The sequence below is a fragment of the Salvelinus sp. IW2-2015 genome, linkage group LG18 (genome assembly GCF_002910315.2).
Source record: "Salvelinus sp. IW2-2015 linkage group LG18, ASM291031v2, whole genome shotgun sequence".
NCBI lineage: Eukaryota > Metazoa > Chordata > Actinopteri > Salmoniformes > Salmonidae > Salvelinus > Salvelinus sp. IW2-2015.
The window spans coordinates 8,753,727-8,771,908 of NC_036858.1; the positions used below are offsets into that span (position 1 = coordinate 8,753,727).

An 18,182-nucleotide genomic window follows, 5' to 3' on the forward strand; every position below is an offset into this window, starting at 1 on the left:
TTCTGTCTCTTTAAAAGTTAGCAGATTGTCGAAAACGTAATCGATGTTATGGGTTGATTATTCATGTCTAGCTCAGAACGTTTGTCTACGTCAGAACTATGCGGCGCTTCATATATACTGCAGGCTTTGCATGACTTATTGGTGAAGGTCTTGTTTATTTTTTGTCTCGACCGCTACAGTATGCACTTTAGCAGTAAGTTTTTTCGGCCCTGTACTCCCGACAAAGGATAATTTCGGTAAGAAAAATAAACCACTTGTTGTTGAGAAACAGACTAGTTGGTTCAAGCAATAGCTTTTTTATTTATTTGTAATTATTATTTGAATAACTCCAAATTGTACAAATATACGGAAGTTGAATTATACATTGAAAATGTATATTTAGCCAGCAATAGCTGCGTGACGTGCGTAGCAACTGGATCGTCACTAGTTGCCACAGTCATAATTATGGCTAAACCCCACCTACAGTGCCTTCGGAAAGTATTCAGACCCCTTGACTTTTTCCACATTTTGTTACAGCACAGCCTTATTCTAAAATGGATTAAATAAACCAAAAATCCTAAACAATCTACACAGAATACCCCATACTGACAAAGTGAAAACAGGTTCTTAGAATTTTTTGCTAATATATTCAAAACAAAAATACCTTATTTACTTTGAGAAGTTTTGCTAGCTTGAGATTTCAGTTTAATCTTCAGAATTTCTTGTTTAACAGACTCCTACAAATCCAAGTTGTGTGCTACACTATTTTAGTATAATTTCATTACATCCAGCCTGTCTATGTATACAGTGCATTCAGAAATTATTCAGACCCCTTCCCTTTTTYCACATTTTCCTACATTACAGCTTTATTCTAAAATGAATTACACACAATACCCCATAATGACAAAGCAAAAAGTTTAAAAAAAAAACATTTTTGCAAATTACCTTATTTACAAAAGTATTCAGACCCTTTGCTATGAGACTCGAAATTGAGCTCAGGTGCATCCTGTTTCCATTGATTATCCATGTTTCTACAACTTGATTGGACTCTACCTGTAGTAAATTGAATTGATTGGACATGATTTGGAAAGGCACACACCTGTCTATATAAGGTCCCACAGGAAAAACCAAGCCATGAGGTTGAAGAAATTGTCCGTAGAGCTCAGAGACAGGATTGTGTTGAGGCACAGATCTGGGGAAGGGTACTAACACATATCTRCAGCATTGAAGATCCCCAAGAACACAGTGGCCTCCATAATTCTTAAATGGAAGAAGTTTGTAACCACCAAGTATTTTCCTAGAGAAAGGCCTTGGTCAGGGAGGTGACCAAGAACCTGATGGTCACACTGACAGAACTCCAGAGTTCCACTGTGGAGATGGGAGAACCTTCCAGAAGGACAACCATCTCTGCAGCACTCCACCAATCAGGCCTTTATGGTAGTGGCCAGACGGAAGCCACTCCTCAGTTAAAGGCACATGAAAGCCCACTTGCCAAAAAGCACCTAAAGGACTTTGATCATGAGAATCAAGATACTCTGGTCTGAAGAAACAAAGATTGATTTCTTTGGCCTGAATGCCAAGCGTCACGTCTGGAGGAAACCTGGCACCATCCCCACGGTGAAGTATGGTGGTGGCATCATGCTGTGGAGATGTCTTTCAGTGGCAGGGACTGGGAGACTAGTCAGGCTCAAGGGAAAGATGAACGGAGCAAAGTACAGATAGATCCTTGATGAAAACCTGCTCCAGAGCACTCAGGACCTCAGACTGGGGCAAAGGTTCACATTCCAACAGGACAACAACCCTAAGCACACAGCCAAGACAACGCAGGAGTGGCTTTGGGACAAGTCTCTGAATGTCCTTGAGTTGCCCAGCCAGAGCCGACATGAACCCAATCGAACATCTCTGGAGAGACCTGTAAATAGCTGTGCAGCAACACTCCCCATCCAACCTGACAGAGCTTGAGAGGATTTGCAGAGAAGAATGGGAGAAACTCCCCAAATACAGGTGTGCCAAGCTTGTAGCGTCATACCCAAGATGACGCAATGCTGTAATTGYTGCCAAAKATGCTTCAACAAAGTACTGAGTAGAGTCTGAATACTTATGTAAATGTATTATTTCAGTTTCACACTTTTTCTAAATGAGCAAACATTTATAAAAACCTRTTTTTGCTTTGTTATTWTGGGGTATTGTGTATAGATTGATGAGGGGRAAAAAACGATGTAATACATTTTATAATAAGGCTGTAAMGTAACAAAATGTGGAAAAAGTTGAGGGGTCTGAATACTTCCAAAGGCACTGTATGGAGACATACAGTGATGGAAGCATTTCCTCAGTTACCCAAACAAATAAACAAACATAATCATATAGCCACACACACTTCCCACGCCCCTGTATATCTAAAATGTATCTTCTTAAAATCTGTTTTTTAAACCTAACCTAAAGATCAAACTGCAAATATTTGTTTATTATTTTTTGATTTAAGCCAATTTCGACTTTGTGGTAACTAGTGACAACCCAGCAACTGCGCAGCTTCACATAACTTCTGTCGTTTCCAGCTGTAGCTGGCTGCATTTCAAATGCCAGGGAAAGGGGCGTTTGAGCACATGTGTATGAGATCTGTGAAATGACAGTTCAACTGCTTTTGCTCTCGCTGTAGCTATCTAGTGTTTGAAATACAATGCAACATCGCATCTCTTGCCGGAGACTATCCAGGCTGTATCACATCCGGACKTGACTGGGAGTCCCATAGGGCGGCGCACAATTGGCCCAGCGTCGTCATTGTAAATAAGAATTTGTTCTTAAAAAAAAAAAAAAGTACCTTTATTAAACTTGGCAAGTCAGTTAAGAACAAATTCTTATTTACATTGACGGCATACCGAGGAACAGTGGGTTAACTGCCTTGAGCAGGGGCAGAACGACAGATTCGATCCAGCAACCTTTCAGTTACTGGCCCAACGCTCTAACCACTACCTGCCGTTCTTAACTGATTTGCCTAGTTAAATAAAAAGCACTCAAAGAAAAAGTGCTTGAAAGACAGCAGCTATTATATCTCCATGTGTCAATGGACTACCTTGAATGCCAGATGGATAAGTGAGTGTGGCGCTACTTATTTCCTGTTGAGAATGAGATGACTAGATATAAACACGACTGCTCTCATCACCAATGTGAAACTATCCTCCGCTATTTCAGGCAGCTGTTGGCCAAAGAACCTCTGGAAAAGCTGGGGTTCAAAGACCTGATGGACAAACCCAGCCAGGAGGCCATACCCTGAACTTCCCTTCCTATACAGATGGATACTGTCATTTTTGTCAAAAATGTTACCTTTAACTGTTGCAGTGATATACTAAACATGAAGATAGTTTCCCCGCTTCCTCTCCGTGTGTATACAATGAAAATGCAATATTGTAGACGGCGTTTCAAGCTTCGTATAAATATTTAGGTAAATTAACCACGCCTTTTTTTGTGTGTGGGTTTGATGTTGGATATAGATTGACAGTAAATAAGTTATTTGAGGTGGCTTACAGTTCTCACCGGAAGTGGTGTTTCACGCTTGTGTGCATGCACATGGTACACAAAATATCTTCTCTCAGTCTAGCTAGCCTACACTTCTGCATAATGAATGAGGTAACATGCTTTGAGGCTTGTATCAAGTGTAGCAAAGTGCCTTACTAACTACTCGAGGCACTATGGAATGTTGTAGCATGGTGTGATTGACGAAAACAAGTCAACTTTATTAAAACATCAGGCAGCACATGTCAAGCTGGCTCAACTAAAGAGTTGTAACAGTTGCATATTAAAACAAAAYGCACAAATATATGTGCAAACAAAAAACTAAAATGAGAATTCTGTAATCACAATGTGTCAACCACAACTCAGCTGTTGAGGACAAAAAACCCCGGGTTGAGAGCAGGGCTCACTTCACTCCTCGACACAGTGCTAGCTTGCCTCAGATTGAGCSTAGCAATCAACATGATGCTTATAGACCAATAACAATACACTATGACGAGAGAAAGGCTGTCATGCTTTCACCTGTAATGTCCTGTGAGATCAGTGAACATGGAGGGAAGGACTAGGAAAGGAAGCTAAGTAGAACTTTGGATACAGCCAAACTGTTACAGTGGAGAACGGGAAGGTGGGAGAAGGATAGGAGGGAGGAGAGTAGCTGTGAGGTGAGAGGTTTCAGGCAGCTCTACCGGGAGGAATTGGAGCTGGAGCGTGAGCGGTGGCGTCTGCGACCGGGTGAGCGTGAACGAGTCCTGCGGCGAACCGGAGAGCGTCTCCGTGGTGACCGAGATCTTCGGGAAACAGAGAAAGGAGGATGCAAACAAAGGTCAAGACCAGGGGGATGACAAAGGTCTTTAACTTTACAACTGAGGGGATACATGGTCATCTGCCATTCATTCTGTAATCAGCGATTCAGAACAGAGGATACRGATGTTACCATAATAAAATAACAGGAAAAAAGTACATCTCTGTGTAATAAACACAGAAATGTACTGTGAAACATGTAATTATTGTGACTGACAAACATCCACACACACATTGACATCAACACTGTAGGAGACTGACCTTCTCCTCAGGCGTGGAGGGGTGCGTCGCCACATCGGGGGTGGTGGGGGCATCCTGCGAGGGGGGGAGGGCCTGCGAGGGGGCGGGCGTATTACCCTAGGAGCCAGCACGGCAGTGGCTGTGATCTCCTGTCCGTCAATCTGACCTGCAGACAACAGAGAACAAATAGAGGTACATTTTTAAATGATGTTCTAATTGTATGATTCAGGTAAAAACTCTGAGGATAGGTTATGGACAGAGAGTTCAATAGAGTAGAGCGCTGTAGAATTGACTTTTACAATGCATTCAAACTAGAGATGCTAACTGCATGTACACCCAGAACCATTGGTCTCCACCAACCTCCATCCATCTGTTGAAGAGCCTTCTCGGCCTCATCGGCATTCTCAAACTCCACGTAGGCGTAGCCCTTTGACAGGTGTGGGCGGAGCCTGTCCACAGGCATGTCAATCATCTTGATTTTGCCATAGGTGCTGAAGATCTCCTGGATGTGTTCCTGAAAAGAGCAGAGACTTTAGTCAAAACCCAACCCCCGAGATATTGCTCCTTACTTCAACAAACCTCCAATGCCTTCAACATGCGGTCTGCAGCTTGACACAAAAAATGCATTCAAATAGGCTATATGGAATCCCATTGATGTGCACATACACTGTATTCATGTACACTTGTAGACTGGGTGAGTCATTTTGACTCACCTTGACAACGTTTCTGGTGAGGCGGCCCAGGAACACCTTAGTTGGTCGGGGGCYGGGGCTCCTCTTACGCCTCTCCTTGTCATCCTTTTTCACTAATGACTTGGATCTAGAGGACAAACAGAAGAGGTCTTACTCTTTATTCCTTCACTCAAAAAAGATGTAACTTCCAAGATCACAGATCCCATCTCCTTAATCCTGTTTTTGGATTAGCTTTAGGAGTGATCACAAACCCTGGTCCAGCAGAGTTACGGAGCATGCAGGCTTTTTTGTCAGCCCAGCACTAACATACCTGAAACAACCAATGAAGGTTTRAATGTTAAACCACTAGGTGAACTGAAAGTATTTAGTGCTGGTGTGGAACAAAAGCCTGCACACACTTTAACTCAGGGCTGGGATTGGAGACCACCGCTTTACACTTTACAGGTCACACATACTTGGACCGTGAGCGGCGGTGGTTGTCGTGGCGGCGGCGACTGGGCGACCCGGAGCTGGTTGAGCTAGAAGATCGGGAGCTGGAAGACCCGGAGTGGCTTGAGGCAGAGGAGGAACTAGAGCCGCTGGAAGAACCGGAGCTGGAGCCAGAGCTGCTACTGGAGYTGGACCTGAGGGAAGAACGGGAGAGGGGCATACTTTAGACCCGAGTGAAGACAGAAAGATGGGCTTACTGTGGGGCATCAGAAAGCAGTGACTGCAGAGATAAGTTGTGTGATAAAAACAAGAGATGCTATGGTAAGGGTACAGTGATAGTAAGAGAGATGAGAAAGGAGGTCACATATTGTGTCTGACCTGCTGCTCCCAGTGGAGCTACGTCGCTTGCGTCCCTTCTCCCTGCCCCTGTCCTTCTCAGCTCCCTCCTTGGTGGCACCCGTTTTCTCCTTTCCTCGCTCTTTTGCCTTGTCATCCATATGCTCCTTTCTCCTCACTGGAGAAGGTACCCTGTAGATTGATAGTAGAATGACTGTCTATATCTAGCTAGAGAACAAGTAGAAACTATTCAGACTTTAGCTACAATTCCAGTCTGTGATGCAATATGTTGCATATACAGTATGTTTGTGAGCTTGTTAGTGAAACTCTAAGGCACATAACGTTACACATCTACAATCCAAATATATCCTGTTGGCTAGATCATTTCAGTGATATAACATTGTCTTGCTTCATGTCGGTCAGCTGATAATTCAGGGACATGGCGGGAAAAACGATCTAACGTTACTTACGTTGTAGACTGAATCTGATTCGAATTTTCTGAACCGACAATAAATCAAATCTGTCTGTGCCCTTGAGCAAGGCACGTAACCCTGATTTACTAAAGGGGCGCCATACTACTATGGTTGACCCTGTAAAAACAACACATTTCCCTGCACTTATCCGGCGTGTGACAATAAAACATATTTGTATGGTTTTTTTKGGGCCGACGTGCCCACACGACTAGATTTATCTAGATACCCTCTATTTTGCTAATTCAAAGACACATCGGTGAAATATACTCTTGAGTCAAACTGCGTTTCCTAAAACAACAACATAACATCCATCATACGTCTATATACAATCGTTAATTCGACGATTAAAGCAGATTGAAAAGGGACATTTACATATTTGTTCTGGTTGCAGCTACACGTCGCAGAGAGATGACGTAGAAAATTGAGCCGGAGAATGTGACATTTCAAAAGACGCACAGCTCCCTCTGCTGTATTTTATTGGAATAGGACTCTTTGAGAGGTATATATTGTGTATCACATTTTGATACATTAAAGACAATATGTGGGATTAGTAGAGATGATGAATGTGTATGCCTCTTTAACATTGTAGCAACATCCTTTATTCTGTATAAATGTTCGATGTCTTCTTAAAAACAAATTGTTTATTCTATTTCAATGTGATGAAGCTATAAATAAATGTGTAGCTAATGCATAAACTGTAGTTAATACGATGTCTTTCATTTCTCTGTACACGTATTTTTTTCTGTCCACGCATGGAGAAAGTTTTGACACTTCATTGGAAGAACCAGTGAATTAGTTAACAGTTACTGCTTTCTCACCGGGTAACATTTTCTGTAACGCAACACGGAAGTGACGGCCCGCTTTCGCAGAAAGCGTTGTTTTGCTTCATCTTCAGCTACTTTTCAGCCAAGAAGACACCTGTTTTACAGTCAAACTTCACTATGTCTTCAGATTTTGAAGCCTATGAACAGGACTTTGGAACCCTGACAGCAGAAATAACCAACAAAATTGGAAGGATCCCCAAATTAGGTGGAGGTAAACCACGTTAAGCTCTATTAGTTTGCCAACGAATTACTTCTGTCATGTCAACAAATGAATAATGCAGCTAGCTAGCTAGCTAGTTTCACATTACACGTATTTTACGCAAATGTCATCATATTCACTGCCGAATATTTAGCTACCTAAAGGAATTCCACTAGCTTTGTGCTAGTGAAATAACGACGTTACCTATCCAACTAACTAGCTATTTAGTTTGTCAGCTATCTAGCTAACGTTCGCTATCAAAGAGCCATTAATAGGTCTTGAGCATTCGGATGCTGTGCTGACAAACGCACAGCAGTTTAATTCTACATTTATGATGATATGTTCTTGAAGGGAGATTGAATCCTGGTTCAATGGCAATAGGTTGCCCGGCTCCTAGCATTGGTACTTAATATAAAATATTATCTTTCAATCATGTACCTAGGCTAAACATAATAGGATTGGACTTTTAATAAAGTAAAACGAGACTTCATTCATATCTAGAACATGATGTGGGCTACATTGAAAAATAAATAATTGTCTTGTTTGTGAAGATGTAGGCTTTAGCGGGACTGAATTGTTGAGTCAAGGCACTTAAGTGCAGTAGACCTAATCCATCATTTTATTTTTTMATTGTTCCACTTCTAAAGTGGGTAATAGGATATAAAGCAGGCCCACATCTAAGAAACGAGATGAAATTGTCCTTCCTCCCTACATTTATTCCACCTCAAAACACAAGAAAGAGGGTTTTGACACCAACCATCTCAGATTGTTCTGAAATCGTTTCAGTAGTTAGAAATGGATAAGATTAGCATTCCTAAAAACATTCTTTTGTTGAAATATAATTTGATCTCTGAGAAATTATGCTGATTGATTGCACCCATTTTAATTTATAGGATTCATATAATCTTCAAAAAATATAGTACCTAACATCTGATTTGGACCATACTTCTTCCTAAAAATGAGTAAGACATGAGGAATTCAATCCAATTATCAAAAGCCACTCACAGACCCCCCACACCACACTAGAGAGCAATAGGCACTAACTCCGCCATGGTTTGTTGGACAAAGCCTATGGGAATATGAATGGAGTTTTTGTAGGGGTTTTGGATAAACCCCCGAAAATAAGGTCTGTGGTAAACACAGGCTTAGGAGAACTTATAGATTTTGTTCTATGAGATCATCTTCATTAGTTAAAGGTTACATTTTGTGGATTTAATGCATTTATCTAATAAAAAAAAGCACATTAAGGTTTCATAATTAATAAAGGTTATGTTAACTGACTGGTATTATCTCATAGAATAAAACGTATAAGGTCTCCTAARCCTGTGTTAACCTCAGACCATATTTTTGGCCTTTATCCCAAAACCCTATTCTTTCCCCATAGGGATGACTGAACGAACGAGAGGTATCTATCTCACTTCTGTTTTTTGACTACAAGCTGGCGAGTGCTATTAGCTGAATTTCTCAGAGATCAAATACAATTTAAAATGGGCAACAGTAAACATGTCGTCCACCCTGAATGATGCAGCACCTTTGGGCCAATTGAGATATTGTGTGTKATTTAACATGTTTTAGTTAATTACTGTACAGTAGCTCCCACCATGGGCCAATCAGTGTAATTTTGGAACTGACTGATCTCTATAGCGAAGATGCGTCATTCATCCACATTTCGTCCAAATCGGGCCAGTGCTGTCTGAGATATCACGTGTGACGAACGTACTAACACACAGAGACACATCCACACTCCCCTCCATGATTTCCATAGTCCCCTCCCTGATTTCATCGATATGCATGTTCTTGCATATGTTAAGTCTTGACAGTGTTTGCAACGTGTGTACCAAATTTAGTTACAATATGAATATCCTTGACTGATTTATATGCTTTTATGTGCCAGACCACGCCCACGTGAATGGTTRTTGGTCAATAGTGGCCATGTTGTTTTCGGTACTAGTCTGGAAAATATTGCTTTGAGAGAACCTTTATCCATAGATGCCACATATCAAATTTTGTGCAGCTCAGTCATTTGGTGCCAGTAGAAAATCCATTATGGTGGACCAGAGGCAGATTTGTTCCTTGTGAGGAGAGGTACCTATGTACCGCATTTCATGACTTTAGGTCAAACGGGGTGAGGGGCGTGACCTTTCGAAGTTTGYATTTTCAATCTCTTATTATAGCGCCACCATCTGGCCAATCAGTGTAATTTAGTAAATGCCGGATCTGTTTGGCAAAACACATAATTCAGCCAAGTTGTCAAAACTGGGCCTGTACTGTCTGCAATATCTCATGGGACTTACGTACGTAGAGTTAATTAACTATAGCGCCCTCTAACGGACGGAGACGGATCCACAGTCCCCTCCCCGATTTACATCGTGGTGGACAATAAACCATACAACTCTATGCACAAGGACTTCTTTTAACAATTTCCATTTTTTTTTCTTACTAATACACATTTACTTGAACAGTTCAGATGCGAAGTTGGGTAACATAATCACAGTTTGTGCTGTTGGTACCGTGCATGTATAGRGTTGTGTGGTTTAACTTTGTAGACGTTCGTTATTGTTTCACATACATTTTTTAAAGTGAAAAAGACTAGTCTCAACATCAATCTGTTACCGTGGAATTGACCTTATTCATAGTTGTATGCTAATGTTCTTTATTTTGAGCTCAAATATTTATTGTGAATGCTTCTAGTATAGGTCTAGTATAGTATAGGTCTCGTATAAGTTTCCTTGCAAGTGAACAATTGCCTGACTTCTGTTTGCAGATAGCTGATTAGTATATTTGTAGCAGGGATGTGTTATTCTTACGGGATATTTACACCTCCCTAGACGTCTTGTCCTCTGCCAGGGATTTGGAGTGGGTGGAGGGAGAATGAGCCTAACAAGAGGGCATTTGGTATCAATGCAGTTATGCATGAGATCTACGAGGAATGACACGAAACACCTATACGCGTTGATCCCCAATTCAAATGTTTAAGATACAAGTGCATCGGTTTGCAGACCCCAAAAATCGATCCAAATGTAGCATGCATCGGTCAGAAAATCGATTCGAACAATTCGAATTGCCGGTTCACAATATTTTTTTKGCTCATATTACATTCTTTCTACCTTCCGAAAATACCTCACATTTTGTGACAACTGATTCATCCTCTCCTTCAGCGTCGAACTCCATGTAACCGCTCACTCTGCCCAGCTTCGCGTGTTGACCAATGAAAGGTAGACGGCCGGTTCCTGATCTTGCACATCTGTGCGGCACGGTCAGCATTCAAATGCTAAAATGGCTTGCGTGATATGAGGCTTCATTAGTTGAGTGACAACCTACGTCATTTSCTAGCTTATTGTTATCTATGAGCTGTTGAAGATGGTGTTTTACCAGAATAAAAGTCAGCTACTGCAGACAGAACTCTCATCTGGCAACGTGGGCCAGCATCCCTGTGCAATGATTTCTACACCTTATAGTCCACGGCGTGATGAATTGAGGCTGTTCTGAGGGTAAAATGGGGGTGCAACTCAATATTAGGAAGGTGTTCCTAATGTTTTGTACACACAGTATATATTCATTGCCCATGTCATAGCTAAATTATGAAAATGTACACATTACGAGCTAACACTTAATGTGCAGAAATGACAACTTAATAAGTGGGTGATGGTGATTTCAGAACCAAAGTGAGGGGACATAAAAACCTAGGCTACTTTGCCACTAATCTGATTGTGGTAGTGGGGTGGTAGATGCCTAGTCTACTTTATGGCTCAGATCAGGTGCCTATATCGTTAAATTAACCATTAGACATGCGTCCTCACTCACTCACTCACTCACTCATCACTCACTCACTCACTCACTCACTCACTCACAACACACACACCACACACACACACACACACACACACACACACACACACACACACACACACACCACACACACACACACACAACACCACACACACACACACACACACACACACACACACACACACACACACACACACACACACACACAAAGTCAGCTCAGAGGCCCAACTCATGGGCTCCATCATCATCAGATTTCTATTTAGAATGGAAAATGAATGTGGGGGGGGGGTTCTGTGATGGTTAAACGTTTTTAGTGTAAACTTAAGCTACTAAAACCAGATATAAAGTACAGTGTCAAAAAATTAAGGGAACACTAAAATAACCACATCCTAGATCTGAATGAATGAAATATTCTTATTAAATCTTTTTCTTTACATAGTTGAATGTGCTGACAACAAAATACACACAAAATGATCAATGTAAATCAAATTTATCAACCCATGGAGGTCTGGATTTGGAGTCACAATCAAAATTAAAGTGGAAACCACACTACAGGCTGATCCAACTTTGATGTAATGTCTCTTAAAACAAGTCAAAATGAGGCTCAGTAGTGTGTGTGGCCTCCACGTGCCTGTATGACCTCCCTACAACGCCTGGGCATGCTCCTGATGAGGTGGCGGATGGTCTCCTGAGGGATCTCCTCCCAGACCTGGACTAAAGCATCCGCCAAACTCCTGGACAGTCTGTGTGTGCAACGTGGCGTTGGTGGATGGGCGAGACATGATGTCCCAGATGTGCTCAATTGGATTCAGGTCTGGGAACGGGCGGTCCATAGCATCAATGCCTTCCTCTTGCAGGAACTGCTGACACACTCCAGCCACATGAGGTCTAGCATTGTCTTGCATTAGGAGGAACCCAGGGCCAACCGCACCAGCATATGGTCTCACAAGGGGTCTAAGGATCTCATCTCGGTACCTAATGGCAGTCAGGCTACCTCTGGCGAGCACATGGAGGGCTGTGCGGCCCCCCAAAGAAATGCCACCCCACACCATGACTGACCCACGCCAAACCGGTCATGCTGGGATGTTGCAGCAGCAGAACGTTCTCCACGGCATCTCCAGACTCTGTCACTTCTGTCACATGTGCTCATGTGCTCAGTGTGAACCTGCTTTCATCTGTGAAGAGCACAGGGCGCCAGTGGCGAATTTGCCAATCTTGGTGTTCTCTGGCAAATGCCAAACGTCCTGCACGGTGTTGGGCTGTAAGCACAACCCCACCTGTGGACGTCGGGCCCTCATACCACCCTCATGGAGTCTGTTTCTGACCGTTTGAGCAGACCATGCACATTTGTGGGCTGCTGGAGGTCATTTTGCAGGTCTCGGCAGTGCTCCACCTGCTCCTCCTTGCACCAAAGGCGGAGGTAGCGGTCCTGCTGCTGGGTTGTTGCCCTCCTACGGCATCCTCCACGTCTCCTGATGTACTGGCCTGTCTCCTGGTAGCACCTCCTACGCTTGACAGACACAACAACCTTCTTGCCAACCTCGCATTGATGTGCCACCTGGATGAGCTGCACTACCTGAGCCACTTGTGTGTGTGTAGACTCCGTCTCATGCTACCACTAGAGTGAAAGCACCGCCAGCATTCAAAAGTGACCAAAACATCAGCCAGGAAGCATAGGACTGAGAAGTGGTCTGTGGTCACCGCCTGCAGACACCATCCTTTATTGGGGGTGTTTTGCTAATTGCCTATAATTCCACCTGTTGTCTATTCCATTTGCACAACAGCATGTGAAATGTATTGTCAATCAGTTTGCTTCCTAAGTGGACAGTTTGATTTCACAGAGTGGATTGACTTGGAGTTACATTGTGTTGTTTAAGTGTTCCTTTATTTTTTTGAGCAGTGTATGTATAAAAGATAATGTCGAAATATATTTAGAAATAAGAGAGAACTAACAATCACCCGCCCCCGCTGCTATCTTTGCCACCCCGCTGRAAAAAAATCCTGGTTGAAGCACTGCTTATCCAATCGTCTTGAAAGGGAAAGATACACATCCCTTAGATCTACTCATTACTAACTTTTCTGTCTTAGTCTCAATTTTAACCAGATTAATTTCACCTTTTTGTTCATGCCTTTTAGGAATTCTCTCCTGAAATTAGGATAAGAGACTGTAGAGAGGCCCGAKAGCCTAACATCATGTATCATAACTGTAAATATACCTGTACTGGTCTCATAGTTAAGTAAACACTTTATTTGAAAACCAAAGGCTGTCTACCTATTCACCGGCCACAGCCTGTTCACCCACTGAACAAYAAACAAAATATCCTGCAGCTGGCATTGTCTTCCTTTGCTTAGCTCATATTTGCTAGGTCTGTTGCTTGTTTATTTTCCTATGCTATGGCTCATGGGAATTTGCATTCGATCTGAATTGTCATGGTTTGAATTGGCTTCTTGACAGAAACAATGTGTTTCTTCCACAGTGTAATTTCACCATGTTTTCCCAYCACCCAGCATGTTAAAATAAGCCCACATGAATATGAACTAAGGCGGAAGCCCATGATACCCAGCAGTCATTGTTACGTGTCCTCTGCTCCTACCAAAACAGTTTGCACTTGAATTTCAATTCCATTCCTACTCATGAAGACATTTCTCATTTCTTTCTCTCCTCCCTCAAGTGCCTGAATTGTGCCCGTCGGTTGGCAGCCCTCAATTTCATACGATGACAATAGCTTCGACAAAAGCTTTTTGTCCCCAGTGTTGCTGTGTTTCCCGACGTCACTTATGCACAATCGCTGATAATGGCTGTGGCACGCGAAGAAACGTCCTTGACCGTGTCTTGGCCAAGCCTTCAGCATTCGCGCCAGAATCAAATTGATAATGTGTTTTTGTTTTGCTTTGTTACTGTCTGAAAAACGTGAGACTGMGGTTTGAATAAGAGTACAATGTATTGCAAGGTCTCGTTCCATTAAACATGATTTTTTTTTTTCTTCTCAAGAGTGTTTATGGAAAGCTGAAGGCCTGTCAATCACTGGCTGTTAAATATTGAGCAGAGATACCGAGCTCAACTTACATTTTTTTGCGGCCTGTCTACAAAACGACTCGTCYGTCAGACTGCGGTACTCCTAGTAAATAGCCATGCATATTTCAGGATTATCTTGTCCAGGCCAATGCTGGAGAGGGCTACACCACCTCACCTCGAGGAGAATCGCCCCTGGCTGTTTACTTGTGTAGGCTGTGAGGTTTTCAAATTGGATTTGATGTCTGACAAAAGGCAGTGCAGACTCGGGGGTAAAACAATGAAGATCTTCTCTTGGTTTTCGCACTGTTATGTCCTGTTACTGATAGGCTAGCCTTGTGGTTGGTTTTTGATCTGGAAGTTTCCGGTAGTGCGGGCTTTCAGCTACATGTCAATTGTTGAAAATCTGGTCAATTAGGCCGATTTAACAAACATTGGTCCATAGCAGGGTAGTCTTTTATAATGATCCTTAACTTCTTAGATGTTGGTTWCAACTCTGGGCCGTCAAAGCATCAGTTTACGTTAGACAAATAAAACATATGTCCAAATGTGTACTGAGAATATTAGGAGTATTTATCTCGATTGTTGTTGCTGCTACTAGGGATCGGTGCACATACTGGAGTACACGATTCAAGATTTGMATTCGATTGCTGAAAATCCATTTGCCAGGTTACATTTATAATAACGGACAATGTCAAACTTTAAGATGTGTTGCATGTTTTTTGAGTAGCTGTAGCTATGTCAAACGGACTGAGAAATGACATGTTCATATCAGAACCAGTAATTGGAACAACCTGTCAACGTTTACCTTCAGACCTGTTTCACACATGTGGAGCACTTGCTACACATAACAGAATAAGTTCAGGCAGAATTGAGAGATTACACAATCATTTACAACATTCCATATTGAACTCTTATGGCCAAATGAGTTTCAAGTCATGATTTGCAATCGAAGCCTTTGGGTGGGCGTAGAGCAGCGTTTTAGTCATTATTAGTGGGACTCTGAGTTGAGAAAATCTTGCAACCTACTAAAGCTGACATTTCTTTTTGAGTTGGTACGAGGTGTCTCGTTGCTCCTCTAACAAAAGCCAACAAAGGCCTTTTACACGTGGATAAATAAAATACTTCAAATGTGGCTCAGCGTGCGGAGAGAATGTGTAAATATATCTTCAGATGCATTCTGGTGTGTGTTTTCAATCCCCTTGTCGCGGGGGAGTTGGGTTGTTGTCATAACGCACTGCTCCTCTGTCGACTGATCAATATGTTTCTCCTGTTTCCTTTTCAGAGGAGAAGACACAGCTGGTTCTAAATGTCGACAAACAGCTCGAAGAAGTCAGAGAGTTGGTACGTCTTTGATCAGTAATTTCCGCTCTTCACATAATAAAAAAAAAAATAAATAGTAATAATGTATTTGGAAAAGGAAACAAGACAATTTCACCGGTGCACGAAGACAACGGCACCTGTGTTATCCTAACGGCGACATGACACACACATACTTCACGTGGTGGAATGCTGTTCAGCACAATAACGGCGTGATCACTTTTAGCTTTTAAGTGACACACCCGTGACACATTTCGAGCCATTATTTGGAGGAGGGAGTCTTCCCGTCATGTTTAAAAATTTAAGGAAGTGAACTAATGTGTAAATTGTCGACGTAGTTGTCTTATTATGTTGTCTTGATTAGGCTTCTCCAAATCCACCTCAGAGAGTCTTCTCTCTGTACCTCTAATGTACTCTACGTGACACTGTTGGGTCTCAACATGTCTTTAAAATGAAGGCCCTTCAAATTGATTGCATCTTATTTATTTACCAAACTGCCTTTCTGTCATAACTTTTTTTTAAATCGTTGATGAATGACCTGAAGAAGAGCAATGTGTCAGTCAGCAAATCAACATCGAAAAAGATTTAGTTAGGGCTGCTGAAGTAGCTCATGTTGAAGTTTTGCTAGCTTGACATTTCAGTTTAATCTTCAGAATCTCTTGTTGTCTTACAGACTCCTACAAATCCAAGTTGTGTGCTACACTATTTTACTTTAATTTCATTACATCAAACCTGTCTATGTATACAGTGCATTCAGAAATTATTCAGACCCCTTCCCTTTTTCTACATTACAGCCTTATTCTAAAATGAATTAAATAAAACATTTTCCTCAGCAATCTACACACAATGCCCCATAATGACAAAGTGAAAAACAGGTTTAGACATTTTTGCAATTGTATTAAAAATAAACAGATACCTTATTTACATAACTATTCAGACCCTTTGCTATTGTCTCGAAATTGAGCTCAGGTGCATCCTGTTTCCATTGATGGTCCTTGAGGTGTTTCTACAACTTGGTTGGAGTCCACCTGTTGTAAATTCAATTAATTGGACATGATCTGGAAAGGCACACACCTGTCTATATAAGGTCCCACAGTTGACATGGCATGTCAGAGCAAAAACCAAGCCATGAGGTGGAAGGAATTGTCCGTAGAGCTCCGAGACTGGATTGTGTCGAGGCACAGATCTGGGGAAGGGTATCAAAAWGATGCCTGCAACATTGAAGGTTCTCAAGAACACAGTGGACTCCATCATTCTTAAATGGAAGAAGTTTGGATCCACCAAGTCTCTTCCTAGAACTGTCCGCCCGTCCAAACTGAGCAATCGGTGGAGAAGGGCCATGGTCAGGGAGATGACCAATAACCCAATGGTCACTCTGACAGAGCTCCAGAGTTCCACTGTGGAGATGGGAGAACCTTCCAAAAGGACAACCATCTCTGCAGCACTCCACCAATCAGGCCTTTATGGTAAAGTACAGAGAGATCCTTGATGAAAACCTGCTCCAGAGCGCTCAGGACCTCAGACTGGGGTGATAATTCACCTTCCAACAGGACCACAACCCTAAGCACACAGCCAAGACAACGCAGAAGTGGCTTAGGTGACAAGTCTATACATTTCCTTGAGGGGCCCAGCCCCTCGAACATCTCTGGAGAAACCTTAAAATAGCTGTGCAGCGATGCTCCCCATCCAACCTGACATCTTGAGAGGATCTGCAGAGAAGAATAGGAGAAACTCCCCAAATACAGGTGTGCCAAGCTTGTAGCGTCATACCCAAGAAGACTCAATGCTGTAATCGCTGCCAAAGCTACTTCAATAAAGTACTGAACACTTTTGTAAATATAATTTCATTTATTTTATAAATTAGCAAAACTTTCTAAAAACGTGTCTTTGCTTTGTCATTATGGAGTATTGTGTGTAGATTGAGATGTGTGTGTGTGTGTATATATATATATATATAAAATCAATTTTAGAATAAGGCTGTAACGCAACACAATTAAAAAAAATTCTAGTGGTCTGAATACTTTCCGAATGCACTGTACATTAAATTCAACACTTTACATAAAATGTCCCTTAACAGTGTAGTAACTACATGCTAAACAGACTACTTACTTAACAGTAAAGTGTACAATAAGTTGAGTTTAACAACAATCTTTCATTGAAAATCTGTTTTGACATATTTCCACAATTGTATGCTACCCAGCTATAATTGCATAGTTTAGACCTATGTTCTAGCGAATTTTGCCAATATAATGTTCATAAAAATAAATAAAAAATCATTGAATGGTGAATGAACTGGTTGATTGCTGGACCTAGATGGAGCAGATGGATCTGGAGGTGCGTGAGCTCCCCATCCAGAGCAGAGGCATGTACCAGAGCAGACTGAAGAGCTATAAGGGGGAGATGGAGAAGCTGGAGAAAGACTTTGTGAGTACCCCACCATAACACCTCATTTGTCTTAGTGAATAGCTACGCATACTACTGACAGCCCCCCCCCCACCCCCCCTAATAAAATGTGTTGTTTTACAGGGTCAGCCATATCAGTAAGGCGGCCCTGGGGCAAATTAGGGTTACGTGCCTTGC

At 42.1% G+C, this 18,182-nt stretch overlaps 2 protein-coding genes and 1 long non-coding RNA gene across 5 annotated transcripts in view; 2 read left to right on the forward strand and 1 right to left on the reverse strand.

The window, feature by feature from the left end:
• The first annotated feature begins 35 nt into the window (after positions 1-35).
• Positions 36-3,340, forward strand: LOC111978527 (uncharacterized). The gene is made up of 2 exons (XR_002879184.2): positions 36-236; positions 3,169-3,340. It is a non-coding gene; the product is annotated as an uncharacterized lncRNA (long non-coding RNA).
• A 331-nt stretch (positions 3,341-3,671) lies between these two features.
• LOC111978526 (RNA-binding protein with serine-rich domain 1) lies at positions 3,672-6,935 on the reverse strand. Of its 2 annotated transcripts, none has more exons than XM_024008636.2 (7): positions 6,830-6,935; positions 6,027-6,176; positions 5,675-5,842; positions 5,241-5,346; positions 4,888-5,041; positions 4,549-4,693; positions 3,672-4,274 (listed from the first exon to the last, which is right to left on the reverse strand). In XM_024008636.2, coding segments are annotated over exons 1-7 (831 nt in total). In that variant the 5' UTR covers positions 6,832-6,935; the 3' UTR covers positions 3,672-4,168. The 2 variants fall into 2 exon arrangements, with proteins under 2 accessions (XP_023864404.1, XP_023864405.1); XM_024008637.1 differs by lacking the exon at positions 6,830-6,935 and adding an exon at positions 6,455-6,823.
• A 370-nt stretch (positions 6,936-7,305) lies between these two features.
• The window catches only part of LOC111977881 (vesicle transport through interaction with t-SNAREs homolog 1A), a 95,215-nt gene continuing 84,338 nt past the window's right edge, over positions 7,306-18,182 (forward strand). For both annotated transcript variants that reach the window (XM_024007646.2, XM_024007647.2), the window contains exons 1-3: positions 7,306-7,492; positions 15,568-15,626; positions 17,916-18,026. In XM_024007646.2, the coding sequence (XP_023863414.1) occupies positions 7,399-7,492; positions 15,568-15,626; positions 17,916-18,026 (264 nt within the window). In that variant the 5' untranslated portion in view covers positions 7,306-7,398. The remainder of the gene's footprint in view (positions 7,493-15,567; positions 15,627-17,915; positions 18,027-18,182) is intronic.